An 18,027-nucleotide genomic window follows, 5' to 3' on the forward strand; every position below is an offset into this window, starting at 1 on the left:
AGAGTTAAGGCGGACCCTGTCTTTGCTGAGGTTTTGCAAATCAGATTGGTACATCATTCAGACCATCCCCCAAGGTAAATACAGAAAAGGTGCAGTTGCTGAGCTCACTGAACGGAGTTCAGGCATGTTGTTCATATTGTACTTCCTTGCAAATCTTAGATTAATGGCTTACCAGACTTTCAAACCATGATTAACAGACTCAAGAAGGCTCTGAGAGAGTTTCCTTTCATGGGGAGCTGTGTGAGTGAGTACAGTAGGTGAGTCCAATTCTTCTTGCTCTTTTATAACCATTGATTTCTTTGTTCTGATTTTAAAGTTTGCTGGAGAATGATTTTTAATGCTTCATTTGTGTTTGAGTTCTCTGTGTGAAGCTGAAACCTTGCTTGTTCTCTTTCTTTATTGCACTTTATAATTTAGTGCCAGTGCATGTAGTACAAAAGAATTTGAATGGCAGATATGACTTAAGATTCTTGCCTTATGTGAGCAAATATTGTTTTTCTACATAAAAATGGTAGTAGCACTGGTGCCCTCTGATAGCATAATTTTACTTTGCATGCTGTTCCTTTGCAAGGTCCTTTCTGGGCCCAAATCTATTTGCCTTGCCTGTAAATGGTGCCAATTACCCTTTACTGCACAAGGTAATTATTCAAATTGTGACTTTTTTTTTAATTTCACCACTTTAATGACCTGCTAATCTTTTACTTTATACATTTGCCATGTTTTGTTAACCTCTGCAACGCTTCCTGTGTTTACAAGCCTAAACTTAACACCCCCTTCTCCAGTGCTCCCTTACACCTTTCCTATTTTGCCATCGGAGTAAATGATTGAGAGAGTTGTGCGGATTTGTAATACTTAAAATTTTTGACCTTTGACTTGGCTTTTCTCCTTTTGCATGTTCTTTAACGGTGAAGCAAAATGATTTGAAACGCCTGTGCCTTTGGAGGTGATTGTTTCTGTATTATGTAATGTTTGTTTCTGTTTGGGTTCCTCTGCTTCTTAGATATGCAACCGATAGTACCTACAAACTCTTTTTTTTTTTCTTTGTTTTTTAATCGAAATGGTACTCTTTCTGTAGCTTCTGTTTGAGATTTTAAATTTCCAGTGCCGAAGGTCTGGTTTCTGCTCCATAGATGCACATTCTGTAGTCAATTTTCAAGATTTGCTTGTTCGATACATTGTCAAAGATGGAAAAGTTTAAGCAGCTGTGCTAGCAAATAATATTTTTTATTCATTTATGTGGCAATTAAAATTAATTTATTTGTAGATATACTACTACTACTACTTATCATTTCTGTAGCGCTACTAGACATACGCAGCACTGTACGCTTGAACATGAAGAGACAGTCCCTGCTTGACAGACCTTACAATCTAATTACTGCTGTTAAGGCTAAAAAGCATAGGAAAACAGTTTTCAATAGCAATTTTAATAGAAGAAAGAAAATAAATTACCATATATAAATTGTATAGGGAATAAAAAGATCATAAATGAACAGAGAGAGAAGAAATTTCACCAACTGAAACAATCCTGCCATCTTAAAACATAGCACACATTCAAATATCAAAGGCAAAATAAAATTGGAGTGTAACAGTAAATCAGATTAATTTAGTTGAATCCAAATCCTCAAAAGTTTGAAATGCTAAAGTAAAAAAAAAAGGTTTTCATCCAGGCTTTAATTTGGCCCAATCAATTTATCCACATTGCTCAGGTGGGAGGAGGTTCCAATAAATGGGCCCAGGTATGCAAAGCATATTTATCTTGTGAATTCTCTGTGATAGGTGAAAACAGAAGGTCCTCAGCTTTGTTTTCTTAAATTTAATTCTGAGAAAATGTTTAAAAAATTTTTCAAGAACACTTTTTGCTTAGCTACTCCCATATTGGCAGATCTTAAGTCGATTCAGGCCCGGTCATACCAATAAAGCATGACTGAAGATTGTTTGGGCAGGAAGGGAAGCTGGTCATGATAGAAGATGATACCTTTCTTGAACATTATCAAAGTATGGAAAAAACTCTGACATGAAAAATAATGGAGCCAAAATAAAGGCAAGTAGATGTTTCTAGAATTTAGCCAGCGCTGAAGATCTGAACAAACAATTTAGCACCGAATACAGGGACTTGCCTGGCCAGGGATACTGGTGTAGGTAGACTGCTTTGAGCCTGACAAACTGCATATAGTAAACTAATTCTTGTACAGTAGACTGTCAGCTAAACTAGTTTGGGATTGGGTATATTACATAACCAAATACATATAGTCAAATACATGCCCTAGAACTAGCAATGGTCTGTGCGTTCTCTCCACTGTGCACATGCATTGTCTTATAAGTTTGGATAATTGATGTCCAACTGTATTTGTCAGCATGAATGAGTTCAGTAAAAGAAAACAAAAATCGAGTGGCGTTTAGCTCTCAAATTTAGTTTGCTGAACCATTTACTTGTAGTTATTTGTTAGTGCTTGAAATCCTTGTATGTTGTGTTAACTGAAAACTCTGAGTGAAAACTCTTTCAACCGCACTTAGCTCAGTGGTGTGGTAAATGTTCTATTTACAGTATTTCATAAATATAAGCCTTAGGTTTTCATTTTCTTGCCTTTTCTCAGCAAAGTCAAATTGGAGAGCACTTAATTCTCTGAAGGATTCTTCAGTTTGGCCCTACTGTAGATCAGAAAGCACATGTAATCCAAGTCAAGGAGAAGGCCAAAGTGCACCTTTGTATTTATCTAACAGAAGTACGCTATGGTAAACATGTTTGCAGACTCTAAACTCCTCGTACTCTGCAAAATCTCTTAATCTGCAAATTCATTTAGAGTTAGCTGGCTGGGAGATTTTCTTAAATTTAGTTATTTGGAGTTTTAAATAATTTAATTTGAGAAAGGGGGAAACTCACAGAGGAGTCTTTTTACTGAACTGCCAGCTTTCTGGCCCTGAGTGTTACATAGTAGCATAGTAGATGACAGCAGGTAAAGATCTGTACAGTCCATCTAGTCTGCCCAGCATGCGTATATCTAATCTTGATTTGTTCATTCCATTTTCAGGGCATAGACCATGGAGGTCTGCCCGGCATTGTCCTTGTTCTAAAACTTCTGAAGATATCATTGAAGCCCTTGAAAGCTCCAGTCCATCCCATCCATAGCTATCCAAACCACGATCAGGGCACAGACCGTAGAAGTCCACCTAGCGCTGGCTTTGCTTCCCAATTACCAGTGTTGTCACTTAGCTTCCGCTAAGCTTCTTTGGATCGATTCCTTCTAAACATGATTCCTGCATGTTTATCCCGTGCATTTTTGAATTCCGTTAGGGTTTTTCCATCTCTACCACCTGCCGCGGGAGAGCATTCTAAGTATCCACCACCCTCTCAGTGAAAAAACTACTTCTATTATTCCTGAGTCAGCCCCCTTTCAACCTCAATTCATGTTGTCTAGTTCTATCACCTTCCCATGTCTAAAAGAGGTTTGTTTGAAGATTCATACCTTTCAAATATTTGAATGTCTATATCATATCACCCCTGGTTCTCCTTTCCTCCAGGGTATACATGTTCAAGTCATCAAGTTTTTCCTCATACATCTTGCTATGTAAACCACATACCATTCTTGTCACTTTTTTTTGAACTGCTTCGAGATTTTTTACATCTTTAGCAAGATATGGCCTCCAAAACTGAACACAATACTCAAGTGAGGCCTCACCAACGACTTGTACAAGGGGTATCCACACCTCCTTTCTTCTGCTGGTTATACCCCTTTCTATGCAACCTAGCATCCTTCTGGCTGCAGCCACCGCCCCATTGCATTATTTCGCCACTTTGAGGTCCTCATACACCATCACCCCAAGGTCCCTCTCCTGATTCGAGCTTACCAATCTCTTCCCTCTTATCTGGTACATCACTTTTGGATTTTTGCACTAGACCCTTGACCATTCTTCCAATGTTTGGAGATCCTCTCTCATGGTTTCTACACCCTCCAGTTTATCCACTCTTTTGGCTATCTTCGTGTCATCCACAAAAAGGCAAACTTTACCTTCTAACCCACCAGTAAGACACATTGAGCCTGCCATGAGTTGGAAAGCGCGGGGTACAAATGTAACAAAAAAAAAATAATAATAATGTCTCTCACAAATATATTAAACAGAATCGGCCCCAGCATCAACCCCTGAGGCACTCCACTGCTCACTTTCCTTTCTTCTATGTAGATTCTATTTACCTCTGTTGCCTATCGGTCAACCAGTTTCCAGTCCATTTAATTTGGGTCCTAAGTTCAGCCCTCTTAGCTTATTCACGAGTCTTCTGTGAGGAACCATATCAAGGGCTTTGCTGAATTCCAAGTAGATTACATCTAGCACATGTCTTTTATCGAGTTCTTTGGTCACCCAGTCAAAGAAGTCAATCAGATTAGTTTGGCAGGATTTTCCTTTAGTAAAGCCATGTTGCCTCGGATCCTGCAATCCGTTGGCGTCTAGAAAGTTAACTATCCTTTCCTTCTGCAGCGACTCCATTGTGTTTCCTGTCACCGACGAGAGGCTTTTACCGGCCTGTAGTTTCCCCGCTTCTTCTCTGTCCCTGCTGTTGTGATGAGGGACCACATCAGCTTTGCTTTAGTTTATCTTTTTTCCATGCCTGATGCTGAGGTGCATGGTCCTCTTACTCCCACACTCAAATCTCCTGCTAAGAGTAGTCAGCTTACTATGCTTCACCAAGTTCTTCCTTATCCAAACACAACCATTGTGCAGGAGCTGTTCGGGAGGATACTTCAACCTATGGAGTAAAGTTTCACTCGGTCCGCTGAGCCCAGTTGTGCCTTTTGGAGATTGGGTAGCCAGTTTGCCAGCAACTGCTATTCGGTGTGACTTCACAGATGCAGGAGAGCAGATTCCAGATGTTCTCATGAGAACCAAGAAATGACCCAGAAGCAGTGCAAACAGAATCCCAAGCTCAAGTGCAGAGTAGAGTGGTGTAGAGGGAGAATACACATCTTGTTCCTGAGAGTTTAAGCACCAAGAGCAATGGAGGATTCTGTGGTTCTAAATTTGGCATAAGGACATAAGAAAAGCCTTGCTGATTCACACAAAGGCCTGTTGAGCCATCTGTCCTGCCTTTAACATTGGCCAATATCGGTCACAAGTACCTGGCAAATCCCAAAAAGTAGCAATGGCTCTCCCAAGCCTGCCTAATTATTATAATTCTAAACCTCTTTTGAGCACCACTTGTTAGTCACTATGATCACATTCCCAGCAGTATATACTACAGCTTTTATTTTTTGCTCTCTGTGAAAAAAAAAAATATATACAGTGGGGGAAATAAGTATTTGATCCCTTGCTGATTTTGTAAGTTTGCCCACTGACAAAGACATGAGCAGCCCATAATTGAAGGGTAGGTTATTGGTAACAGTGAGAGATAGCACATCACAAATTAAATCCGGAAAATCACATTGTGGAAAGTATATGAATTTATTTGCATTCTGCAGAGGGAAATAAGTATTTGATCCCCCACCAACCAGTAAGAGATCTGGCCCCTACAGACCAGGTAGATGCTCCAAATCAACTCGTTACCTGCATGACAGACAGCTGTCGGCAATGGTCACCTGTATGAAAGACACCTGTCCACAGACTCAGTGAATCAGTCAGACTCTAACCTCTACAAAATGGCCAAGAGCAAGGAGCTGTCTAAGGATGTCAGGGACAAGATCATACACCTGCACAAGGCTGGAATGGGCTACAAAACCATCAGTAAGACGCTGGGCGAGAAGGAGACAACTGTTGGTGCCATAGTAAGAAAATGGAAGAAGTACAAAATGACTGTCAATCGACAAAGATCTGGGGCTCCATGCAAAATCTCACCTCGTGGGGTATCCTTGATCATGAGGAAGGTTAGAAATCAGCCTACAACTACAAGGGGGGAACTTGTCAATGATCTCAAGGCAGCTGGGACCACTGTCACCACGAAAACCATTGGTAACACATTACGACATAACGGATTGCAATCCTGCAGTGCCCGCAAGGTCCCCCTGCTCGGGAAGGCACATGTGACGGCCCGTCTGAAGTTTGCCAGTGAACACCTGGATGATGCCGAGAGTGATTGGGAGAAGGTGCTGTGGTCAGATGAGACAAAAATTGAGCTCTTTGGCATGAACTCAACTCGCCGTGTTTGGAGGAAGAGAAATGCTGCCTATGACCCAAAGAACACCGTCCCCACTGTCAAGCATGGAGGTGGAAATGTTATGTTTTGGGGGTGTTTCTCTGCTAAGGGCACAGGACTACTTCACCGCATCAATGGGAGAATGGATGGGGCCATGTACCGTACAATTCTGAGTGACAACCTCCTTCCCTCCGCCAGTGCCTTAAAAATGGGTCGTGGCTGGGTCTTCCAGCACGACAATGACCCAAAACATACAGCCAAGGCAACAAAGGAGTGGCTCAGGAAGAAGCACATTAGGGTCATGGAGTGGCCTAGCCAGTCACCAGACCTTAATCCCATTGAAAACTTATGGAGGGAGCTGAAGCTGCGAGTTGCCAAGCGACAGCCCAGAACTCTTAATGATTTAGAGATGATCTGCAAAGAGGAGTGGACCAAAATTCCTCCTGACATGTGTGCAAACCTCATCATCAACTACAGAAGACGTCTGACCGCTGTGCTTGCCAACAAGGGTTTTGCCACCAAGTATTAGGTCTTGTTTGCCAGAGGGATTAAATACTTATTTCCCTCTGCAGAATGCAAATAAATTCATATACTTTCCACAATGTGATTTTCCGGATTTAATTTGTGATGTGCTATCTCTCACTGTTACCAATAACCTACCCTTCAATTATGGGCTGCTCATGTCTTTGTCAGTGGGCAAACTTACAAAATCAGCAAGGGATCAAATACTTATTTCCCCCACTGTATATATAATTTGGCTAAAGGGGACACATTACCGAACTAGACTATGCCAAGTTACTGGCTGCCTGGAAACGAGATATCTCCATGGCCCTTACATTGCCTCAGTTCAAGTCCCATGTGCTTACAATGCGCAAAACAATGAACATGACGCAGCACTGGGAGCTACAATACAAATTTGCTCTTCGACTCTACATTTCTCCCAGAAGAGCCTTTCACATGGGACTCTCGCCTTGGGGAGAGTGCCTCAAATGCAGGGATCCGGGGGCCACCCTCGGGCACATGTTTTGGTCCTGCAAGGGCATAGTCCGATTTTGGAAGGAGCTAGTACAATATGTTTCTGAGATGTGGAAGGCGGGCTGGAAGTATGACTCGGCGCTGCTCCTGGGCCATCCTGTTCTAATACACCCTGTCCCATCAGGATTTACCGCTTTTGTACGCAAAGCTATTGTAGTGGCTAAACAAGCAATACTCTCAGAATGGCTTACATACAACTACCCTACAGTGGCGTGTGCGTATGATAACGCTACTGCGGGTAGAGAGGGTGGGAATTACAGTGCGTTTCCAACTCACTTGGACTCCCTTTTGGAATACTCTGACTCCAACTGCCAGGAGTAGACTGTTAAACTTCTAGCTATTGCCCTGTACCCTGCGTTATTATGTTCATTTGATGCCATAGCAAGGGAAAAAAGGGGGGTGGGAGGGGAAGGGGAGGGAAGGTTAAGTTCTATTTGTTGAGGTAGAAGTACTAAGTGTTAGTTTAGCCACATGGGGGGAAAATATCAGACGTTCATACATGATGATGATAACTTTTCTTCTTAAGTTTTGAATAAAAATGATTGAAACATAATTTGGCTAAAGTTTGCTGGTATAGTTTCATAGAATGTCCTGTTGTTGTTTGAAAGGTTAAACAACTCTGTTCTATTTAATCATTCCACTCATTCATGACTGCATAAATGTCTATCATATCCTCTCTATTATCCAAGCTCAGTAGCCCTTACATTTTTAGCCTTTCTTCAAAAGGAGGTATTACATCCCCTTTATCATTTGTGTTGCCCTTCTCTGAACCTTTTCTAGTTTTGCTGTGTTCTTTGTGAGATGGCAGGGGACAGAAATGCTTCTGTAATGAATACAGCAAAGCATGATTTGCATTGGACGACTACTATTTAAAAAAAGAGCACACACATACACACAAAAAAAATTGAAATACTGGGGCATACTGTTAATGAAGCTGCTGACTTTCTAGTTTGTACCCAAAGTTCATTTTGTTTGTATCTGGGATGAAACTTTAAATGGTTATAAATTAAAAAAAAAAATTTTTAAGATACTTTCAGCTTAATAAAGCTGCTGATCATGAGACAGTGTTCTGCCAGTAGTGTGTGGTGACATTTATAGTAAGAGATTCAGTAGATTTAATAAAAAGGGAGTTCTGCGATCCTAATATAGCACTTCCCACCCCCACAGAAACAAGAAGGAGGGTTCTGCAACCTCTACATAACACTTTAAACCCACACACAGACAAAAAGTGAGCTTTGGTAGTCCCAGTATAGCACTTCTTATCCCCACAGAAACAAGAGGGGCTCTGCAGCCCTAATATAGCCCTTCTCTTCCTCAAAAACACTTCTAGTATCCCTTCCCACTGCACCCAACATCATCTCCCCCCACCCCTCTGATTCCTCTGTTATTGGTTCCCATTCTTTCTTCCCACTCTCAGCTTTGTCCTTAGCGCCTTTTTCCTTCCTCACCTTTTCCTCTCTTCCTATCCTTACGCTCATTGCACTCTGCTGTCTGTCCCATCCCATTTCACTTCCCTTCATGCCCCCTCTCTTTGCCCCCTCTCACCTTGCCTCCTCATCCTCCCCTTCTCACCTTGACCCCTAACTCTTTATTCCTCTCTGCCCTTTCCTTTCTCTTTTCTTTTGGTGTGGATTGGATTTATTTAATTGTATATATATATTTATTAAGATTTATTTACTACCGTTTTGAAGGAATTCAATCAAGATGGTGTACAGTAAGAATAGATCAAACAAATTACAGCAGTGAAAATATCCAAATAACAATACAAAGTATGACATGGTATACTACTTACAATGTCCACACAATACGTAATAGAACATTATAGTTGATAGTGAAGGGTAAGGCAAAGTTGTAACATATAGATGAGTTAGAAAGTAAGGTGAATGATTTGAAGACAGTTGAACATGAGGTCAGAGAGATGGTTAAATATTATCTCAGCTAGGGTAGGAGTGGATAAACATGTCCTGCTGCAGTATTTGCAGCCTGAGTCATTCCTTGTGTGTGTGAGAGAGACTAACAAGTTAGTTACTTCTTCCATTAAAGGCCTGGTTGAAGAGCCAAGTTTTAACCTGCTTCCTGAAGCAGAGATAGTCTTGTGTTAGGCGGAGCCTTTCAGGCAGTGCATTATATGCCATATACCATAGTGTCAAAGTGGTTTACAATTTAAAATTCTTGTATAACCTCCTTTCAACTTCTGTGCTCCTCTTTCCCTTTCCTGTTTTGTCTCCCACTCTTCATTCTCTCTAGGTTTTTCATCTTCACTCCCTCTTTGCCTGCCATTCTCTCTGCCCCATCTCTGCTTTCTTCCATTGCTTGCCCACATATTGTATTTATTTATTATTTGTTGCATTTGTATCCCACATTTTCCCACCTATTTGCAGGCTCAATGTGGCTTACATAGTACCGTGATGGCGAAAGCCAATTCCGGTGTCAGAAATGCAGAGTGGTAATTGCGTTAAAGTTCATGAGTAACAGAATGTCTTAGGTAGTTGGGGAGGAAGAATGAAATGTCCTGTCCTGGTTCAAGTTTCGTTGTGTTGCAGGGTTCGGGTGTTTAGGTTGGATCGTTGTGGTAAGCCTTCTTGAACAGATTGGTCTTTAATGATTTCCGAAAGGTTGTTAGGTCATGCATTGTTTTCGTGATGTTTGGTAGTGCATTCCATATTTGTGTACTTATATAGGAGAAGCTGGATGCATATGTTAATTTGTATTTTAGTCCTTTGCAGCTTCGGTAGTGGAGATTTAGGAATGTGAATGCTGACCTGATTGTGTTTCTGATTTATTTTATTTTATTTGTTGCATTTGTATCCCACATTTCCCACCTTTTTGCAGGCTCAATGTGGCTTGCAATACATCATGAATAGTAGAAGTATATAAGAAAATATACATTTAGTATATCAGAAGGATCTTGGGTATCATAGTAATGATAAAACATGATAGTAGTTTCACAAGCAAATATTGTAATGCAGATATTGATAAAGCATAATAAAGCATGATAATTCATGTTAGAGCATGATAATGATAAAAATGATAGTAGTTTACCAAGCAGATATTGTTGGTAAGTCTATGGGATCTGCCATGTAGATCGGGGCCTCGCCGTGAATAATTTTGTGAACCAGGGTGCAGATTTTGAACAAGTTTCGTTCTTTGATTCTGAGCCAATGCAGTTTTTCACGTAGGGGTTTGGCGCTTTCGTTTTTCCAGATATGAGTCTGGCTGCGGTGTTTTGGGCAGTTTGAAGTTTCTTCATAGTTTGTTCTTTACATCCGCCATAGATTGCATTGCAGTAGTCTAGGTGAGTTAGCACCATTGATTGTACCAGGCTGAGGAATATTTCCCTTGGGAAGAAAGGTTTTACTTGTTTGAGTTTCCATATTGAGTGGAACATTTTCTTTGTTGTATTTTTCGCTTGGCTTTCTAGCGTAAGGTTTCGGTCAATGGTGACTCCGAGAATTTTCAGGTTGTCTGAAACAGGAAGAGTGTAATCTGGGGTGTTTATGCTGGTGGGTTTGTACATATTGTATTGTGATGATATGATGAGACAATGTGTTTTTTCTGCATTGAGTTTTAATTGAAATGCATCTGACCATGAGTTCATGATTTGCAGGCTAAGTTCAATTTTGTTTTAGGATTTCTAGGATGTTTAGTAGTATTTATGGTTTACCATATCAAACGCACTAGACATGTCGAATTGTAGTAAGAGTACACTTTTGCCTGTTGCAATTTCTTGTTTGAATTTGGTTAGGAGAGTGATTATTACTGTTTCAGTGCTGTGGTTGGAGTGAAATCCTGATTGTGATTCGTGTAATATTGAGAATTTGTTTAAGTAGTCTGTAAGTTGCTTGGTTACCATGCTTTCCAACAGTTTGACTACCAGGGGGATGGATGCTACTGGGCAATAGGTGGTGATTTCATTTGCTTTTTTCTTTGGATCTTTAGGTATTGGGGTGAGTAGTATGTCTCCTTTATCGTTAGGAAAGAGTCCATGTTGCAAGTAGTTTAGGTGTGATGTGAGGTCTGCTGTGAAGCGTTGAGGGGCAGATTTTATTAGGTAGGTGGGGCATGTGTCCAGTTTGAAATGGGATTTGGCAAACCTGTTGATCACTTGTGCTACGATTTCTTCGGTGAGGAAGGTGAAATTTATCCAGATTCGGTCTGCTGGGTATTCTCCAAGCATTGGATCCATGCAGTCCATGAATTTTTCGATATCAGTGTTGTACTGTGGTAATGTAGTGCGTAGGTTTGCAATCTTGTCGTTGAAATATTTAGCGAGCTTGTCTGCGGATGGTGCGTCTGTGTTGGTTGTGGTAACCAATGTGGTATCTAGTAATTTATTGAACTTGTACCCTTTCTGCCCCCTACCAAACCAAAATAAAATATGTTGTAATACAAAGAGGCATATTTTCAAAGCACTTTGGGAGGCTAAGTTCCATAGGTTTCTATGGAACTTTGGGAGGCTAAGTGCTTTGAAAATGAGCCTCATAGTCACTCTCCTCTGTTTCTTTTCTGAAGTGAGCCATTGGCCTGAACCTAATGGCGGGTTTTGGGGATAGGGGGTTTGTGGCAGTGGGCTTGAGGGATCCCCAGCTCTCAGTGAGGAGCTTTAGGGCAGCTAGGGTGGAATAGCAAATCAGTTTAGGATTCTTGGCTTAATCACAATGCGGCACTGCAGCATTAGAATGGCATCGCAACAGAATGTGAATTGTGGCTGAGAAGGCAAAACGCAACTCTCCCTGGCCTACATGCTTCACATGCCTAGCTCGTGCCTGCCTTCAGCTGCAGTATTCAATCAGATCTGCTCATATGCTCCTGTTCTGCAACAAAGATAAAAGGTGCAGAAAAGTACAGATTGAGCTTAAAAAGAAATATACCATAATTAGGGCCAGGAATTCACTGAATCCTTTAAAATGATATGACCACACACTACTGTCTAATATTTATTACAGTTTTTAAAAAAAATATTTTTCCATCAGCCACTCAAGATGATATACAGCTGTTCAAATTACACTACACACACAAGTAATTATCATGCTCTCTGCATTGCTGCTAAGTCTGTGGTTATCTTCATTTGGAAAATTTCTTAAAGAGAAACTACTCACAGAGAAGCACACCACCTTTTTCCTGCATGGACTTTTCCAACCAAATTAACATATGTATTTTTGCAGTCCTAACTCCATGTCTGAGAAAGCCTTTGCTAAATGTAGGTGGTTGCATGTGTGGTGCATATGTTTTACTCAGACAGAATGAGCAATTTTCAAATAGTCCATTTCTCAGGTAAATTGCTGTTTATTCCACGGGAATGGCTTTGAATATAGCCCTCACCATAAACAGATTTACAAGATAGAAAGTGCCATAATAAATATAGTCAAAACATCTTGTACTAATAGAGTTGGAGAAGAAAGTTTGCACTGTTCTGGTGGTGTTTTGTGTGTTTGACAATAGTTGTAAAGTAGGCTTCTCAATGGGCTTGGATTTGCAATTTCTGCTGAAAAGCTAAGATACTATCCTCAGTTCTACCCTAGACCCTCCTTATTGAATTTAGGCAAAAAGTGCCAGAATTTTGAAAGATAAGAATGAAATTAGCAAGATGAACTGTTTCTGAACAGAGGGAATCTTTCTTTTCTTTTTTTTTTTTTTTTTTTTCTTCTTTTCTTTTTTTTTTTTTTTGGCAAGTATTTTTAATATCACAGTAGAACAGTTCTCAGTTGTTACTGTCTTCTCTTTTCAGTCAAGTACCGGATGAGGAAGCGACAGAGAATACCTCATCTCGGGTTGCTCAAATTCCATGGACAGAGCCAGTAAAGCAGGGCAATGTGAGTAATGGCAGCTCCACCTCTGCCACTCCAGCATTGTCTTCTAATGGCAGGAAGAACCAAGAAGAAAACGAAGAGACTTCCAGTCTTTCCGATGTCAGTCCTAGCAGTGCTACTTATAGCAACTTGGGTAAGTGCTGCTGCTTTATAGATGAGATTCTTGATAATGCCTGCAATGTAACAAATTACTGAAGTTGATTTGATTTATTAAGTGGTATATTAAATTAATAAATCAAATCAACTTCAGTAATTTGTTACATTGCAGGCATTATGATAAGTGGTATATTAAATTATCACAGCACAGGTTTTAAAGCTGCAAGAAGCAAATCTTTTGCACTTTCAGGATTCAGTCTTTTGGCTGTTTTGGATACTAGCCAGCTCTCAATGTAATTGAAAGTACGTCCAGCGGTAGCTGGCAATCCACTTAGGACTTCTGCTTATACATTGTGAAGACACACCCTGACCCCTGAGGCAGGCGCTTGTGCGCCGAAACACGGCCCGTGTCGGGTCTTTTTCACAATAAAGGACGGCTATTGTCTACAATTTTAATGGTCATAGCGTAGAATTGAAGATCTTTAAACAACTTATAGGCCATTGATTTCCAAACTTGTCCTGTGGGAACCCCAGCCAGTCAAGTTTTCAGGATATCCATAATGAACATGCATGAGATCAATTTGCGTTCACTGCCTCCTTGCTGTGCAAATCTATCTGATGCCTATTCATTGTGGATATCCTGAAAACTCAACTGATTTAGGTTCCCACAGGACAAGTTTGGGAATCCCTGCTACATGCAAACCTTTCTTTTGACTAATTTAATATGTTCTTCACTAGATTTCACTAGATCTGATGAAGGAAGCATAGAACTTGAGAACTAGTTAAAAATATATTGTTACTCTAATAAAAAAAAAGATCTTCAAATGGTTTATTGACCTTTATTTCTAAGTGAACTAACATGGGAACCTCCTTACTTCACACAACAGTCACAGTAAAATCAGTGTTGCTGTACATACAGAGAGTTGCCCTCTCCTTATGTAGTACTTAAGGACTTTATCAGTATATTTGAACACTGAATTTGCCCTGTACATGTTATATATTTTTCAGTTTCATTACAGTTTTAGCTTGTATTCCTACTTTGCATTCTATTTTTGGGTCTTGCTATAAGGATTGTTCTTACTGATCACAGGTATAAAAGTCACAGGCAGTGGCGTACCTAGGATAGTTGACACCCGGGGCTGGTCATTTTTTAACACCTCCCCCTCCAAAATCCAGTACTAGGCATACCGAGAATACAAAACACTCAGGACCTATAGAGCAATTCTAGCATACCATAAGCAGTAATTTCTACAAGTCACACAAGGAAAAGGAAAGCATCTTAAACACTACAGTGAGCACTAGAACATCAATTCACCTGTTGTAAAACGAAACCAGACACAATAGTCAATCCTGCACAGTCAATGCCAACTGAAAGCCATGGCTTTTTCACAAACACAGATACACCCTAATCCACTATAGAATAAGTAATCATAAACTATCTATTTAGACAAAAATTAAACTGAACCCCCAATGCCAGACTCTGCATACAATGCAACACCACAGAAACAGAAAATGTCCCCTAGTACTGTGCAAATGTAAATTTGAAAAAACTAACAAATACAAATCACCACTTTACAAATTAACAAATAGAAATTAAACAAATATAGAAAATAAAATAATACCATTTTATTGGACTAATACATTTAGCTTTCAGAGGCCAAAACCTCCTTCCTCAGGTCAATACAGTATCCTATCCTGACCTGAGGAAGGGGGTTTTGTTTTCCGAAAGTTAGTCAAAATGTATTAAAATTAGTCCAATAAAAAGATTACCTTATTTACATGTTCTATTTATAAACTTTTAACAACACAACTACCATACTACTTTATCCTACGTACGATCACCTAAACTTCCGGAAAACACTAAAAACTAACCTGTTTAAAAATGTATACCCAGCCGATCCAACATAAATGCCTGATATCTGCAACACAACAGAACTAAAGTACATAATGGACATACCACAACTCTTCCGTTATACGATGCCCTAATGTGGCTGTGCCACATGAACATTATCTTACCACATCACTTTGTATTTGTTCACACCGGAGTCACACCCTCTCCGGTACTATGTAAGCCACATTGAGCCTACAAATAGGTGGGAAAATGTGGGATGCAAATGTAATAAATCCTAAAGCAAAAAAATAAAAAAATATATTTTATTTACAGTTTGTTGTCTCTGGTTTCTGCTTTCCTCATCTTCTTTTCACTGTCTTCCTTCCATCCAGCATCTGTCTTCGCTCTCTCTCTGCCATCCCCTCCATCCAATGTCTGCCCCCTTTCCCGTCCCCTCCATCCAATGTCTGCCCCCTTTCCCATCCCCTCCATCCAATGTCTGCCCCCTCTCCGTGCCCCTTCCATCCACTGTCTGCCCTCTGTCTCACTTCCATCCAAATCTGCCCTCTGTCTCACTTCCATCCAAATCTGCCCTCTGTCTCTGCCCCTTCCTGTTGGATTATTTGAAGTAAATAATTAGCAGATTTTAGTACACACAGCTTCAGCTTTAGAAATGTTAATTTCTTTCTTCATCTCTCTCTCATTCACCCCTGAATAATTCACTGCTGAGTCACTTTAAAGTTGAAGTAACAAAACATCTGTTTACTCACAGTTTGTAGTTAGATTATAATCAGACAGGCTTATATATACATATTACTATACATTTGTATTATCAGCTCCTTCCATGTGCTTAGATGGTAATGGATGCTCACACCACCATAGATCCTCTCAGGTTAGGAGAGATCATGAGCTCCATGTACTCCATGTGCTGCATGTGCTGCATCTATCCCCCACAGGAAGTTGCATAGCTATGTGACCTCTCTAAGTAATTCACATCAGAGGTCACAGAGTAATCACAGAGAAATAATAGGTGACAGGCAATGCATGCAAAATACAATTACATTCCAACAAACCCCTTCTCATGCATAACTGTCATGCAATTATTTATTCATACAAAGTCCAAGCTTTATACGCAGATTCACAAAATGTTCTCTGGGTAACGGTTTGGTCATGATGTCAGCTGTCATCTCACTGGTGTGACAATAGTGTAGACTGATGACCCCTTCTTTTGCCAACTCTCGCACGTTGTGGTATTTCGTTGCGATGTGCTTGGTGCGTGACTGAACCTTGTCATTCTGTGACAGTCGGATGCAGCTCTGATTATCTTCCATTATCTGGATTGGTCTCTTTTCAGCTATTCCGAAATCCAGCATAAGTTTTTCAATCCACATCAGTTCTCTGCACGCTTCCGATACGGCCACGTATTCAGCTTCTGTAGAAGACAAAACTCACAATACTTTGTTTATGACTGGCCCATGAAATTTGTACATTTCCATACATAAACACATATCCACTTGTGGATTTATAATCAGAATGATCCCCTGCCCAATCTGAATCACAGTAACATATTAGTTTTGGATTACTATTGGCTGAAATCTTTAATTTACAATCAATGGTACCCTTTAAATACCTTACCATCCTTTTAACTGCAGTCCAATCTGATTTGGTAGGTGAGCTGACCCTTCTGCTCAAAATTCCTACTGCATTTGCTATATCAGCCCTGTATGTGGTAGCTAGATATAAAAGCTTACCTATGGCTGATCTATATTGGATGTTATCTGGTAAAGGTTCTCTTACTGTTTCATCCTTCAGAAAATCAGTGATCATGGGAGTGCTTACAACTTGGGCATCTTGCATACCTAAACTTTCAATAAGCTCATTTATTTTCTGCTTCTGGCTTAGAAGATAAGAACCATCATTTTGTTTCTCAATTTCTATACCAAGATAGTATGACACATTACCAAGTTCTTTTATCTCAACATTGTGGTTTAAACACTTTACAATGTCCTTGTACTCTTGCTCACTTTTGCTTGCAATGAGCAGATCATCAACAAAAGCTAAAATGTATGCATATTGTCCATTTGTGCACCTAGTGTACAAGCATTTATCTGCTTCACCTTGCTTAAATCCTAAATTTGTCAATATTTCATGCAATTTTTCATTCCAACATTTTGCACTTTGCTTTAATCCATAAAGACCTTTGTTTAATTTACACACTAGCTTTCTTTGTTTTGTATTTATGAAACCTGTTGGTTGTTCCATGTACAAGTCTTCAGTTATATCTCCGTGAAGAAACGCTGTTTTCACATCAATGTGTTTGACTTGCATGCCTTTTGAGACTGCAATGCTCAGAAGTGTTCTTATTGTCGTGTGTTTCACTACAGGTGCAAACACTTCATCAAAATCTTCTCCATATTTTTGAAGATATCCCTTTGCCACTAGTCTGGCTTTATACCTTTCCACTTTTCCTTGTGCATTCCTTTTTAACTTGAATACCCATTTGCATCCTATAGCTTTCTTGCCAGGAGGTAATTTTGTAAGAATCCAAGTATTATTTTTATCCAATGCATCAATTTCTTCTTGTGCAGCTTTATGCCATTCAGCAGCTTCTTCTGCTGGCATTTTCTCAATCTCATCCCATGTTAAGGGCTCTTGAGCTTCTGCTGACTTTGTTAGGTAAGACAGTCTTGGGGGTGGAACACCTTTGTTTTCCCTGGATGAGCGTCTGACAACAGGTTGGTCTGACCTTTCCGCATCCTCTAAATCTGAGAGTTCTTCTCCAATTGATTCCCCTTCTCCAACTGTACTGTCTTCTTCAATGATCCTTTCTGTGTCTGCTTCCTCTGCCTGTTCCTCGTTAGATACAGGTGAGTTGCTTTCAGACATCTGCCTTGGTATGGCATTTATATACACTGGCATGTCTATTATGGTTCTAGTTTCATATTCTGGATGATAAGGCTCATCTGGGATAATCCAGCCTTTATCAACCCTTTTGTTTTCATCAAAATATGTAACATGTCTTATGCCAACAATGCCAGTTTTCAGATTCAAAATTCTATATCCTTTGTGTCCTGGAGCATAGCCAACTAAAATGCCCCTTTCTGTTGTGGAATCCAGCTTATGCTTTCTTTGCT

The 18,027-nt window shown here is 40.1% G+C and overlaps 1 protein-coding gene across 1 annotated transcript in view; it reads left to right on the plus strand.

Annotated features, from left to right (window-relative positions):
• The window catches only part of PEAK1 (pseudopodium enriched atypical kinase 1), a 393,758-nt gene that overhangs the window by 342,387 nt on the left and 33,344 nt on the right, over positions 1 to 18,027 (plus strand). The window contains exon 5 of the mRNA XM_030186920.1: positions 12,885 to 13,099. Coding sequence (XP_030042780.1) covers positions 12,885 to 13,099 — 215 coding nt within the window. The remainder of the gene's footprint in view (positions 1 to 12,884; positions 13,100 to 18,027) is intronic.

Source organism: Microcaecilia unicolor, chromosome 1 (genome assembly GCF_901765095.1).
Source record: "Microcaecilia unicolor chromosome 1, aMicUni1.1, whole genome shotgun sequence".
NCBI lineage: Eukaryota > Metazoa > Chordata > Amphibia > Gymnophiona > Siphonopidae > Microcaecilia > Microcaecilia unicolor.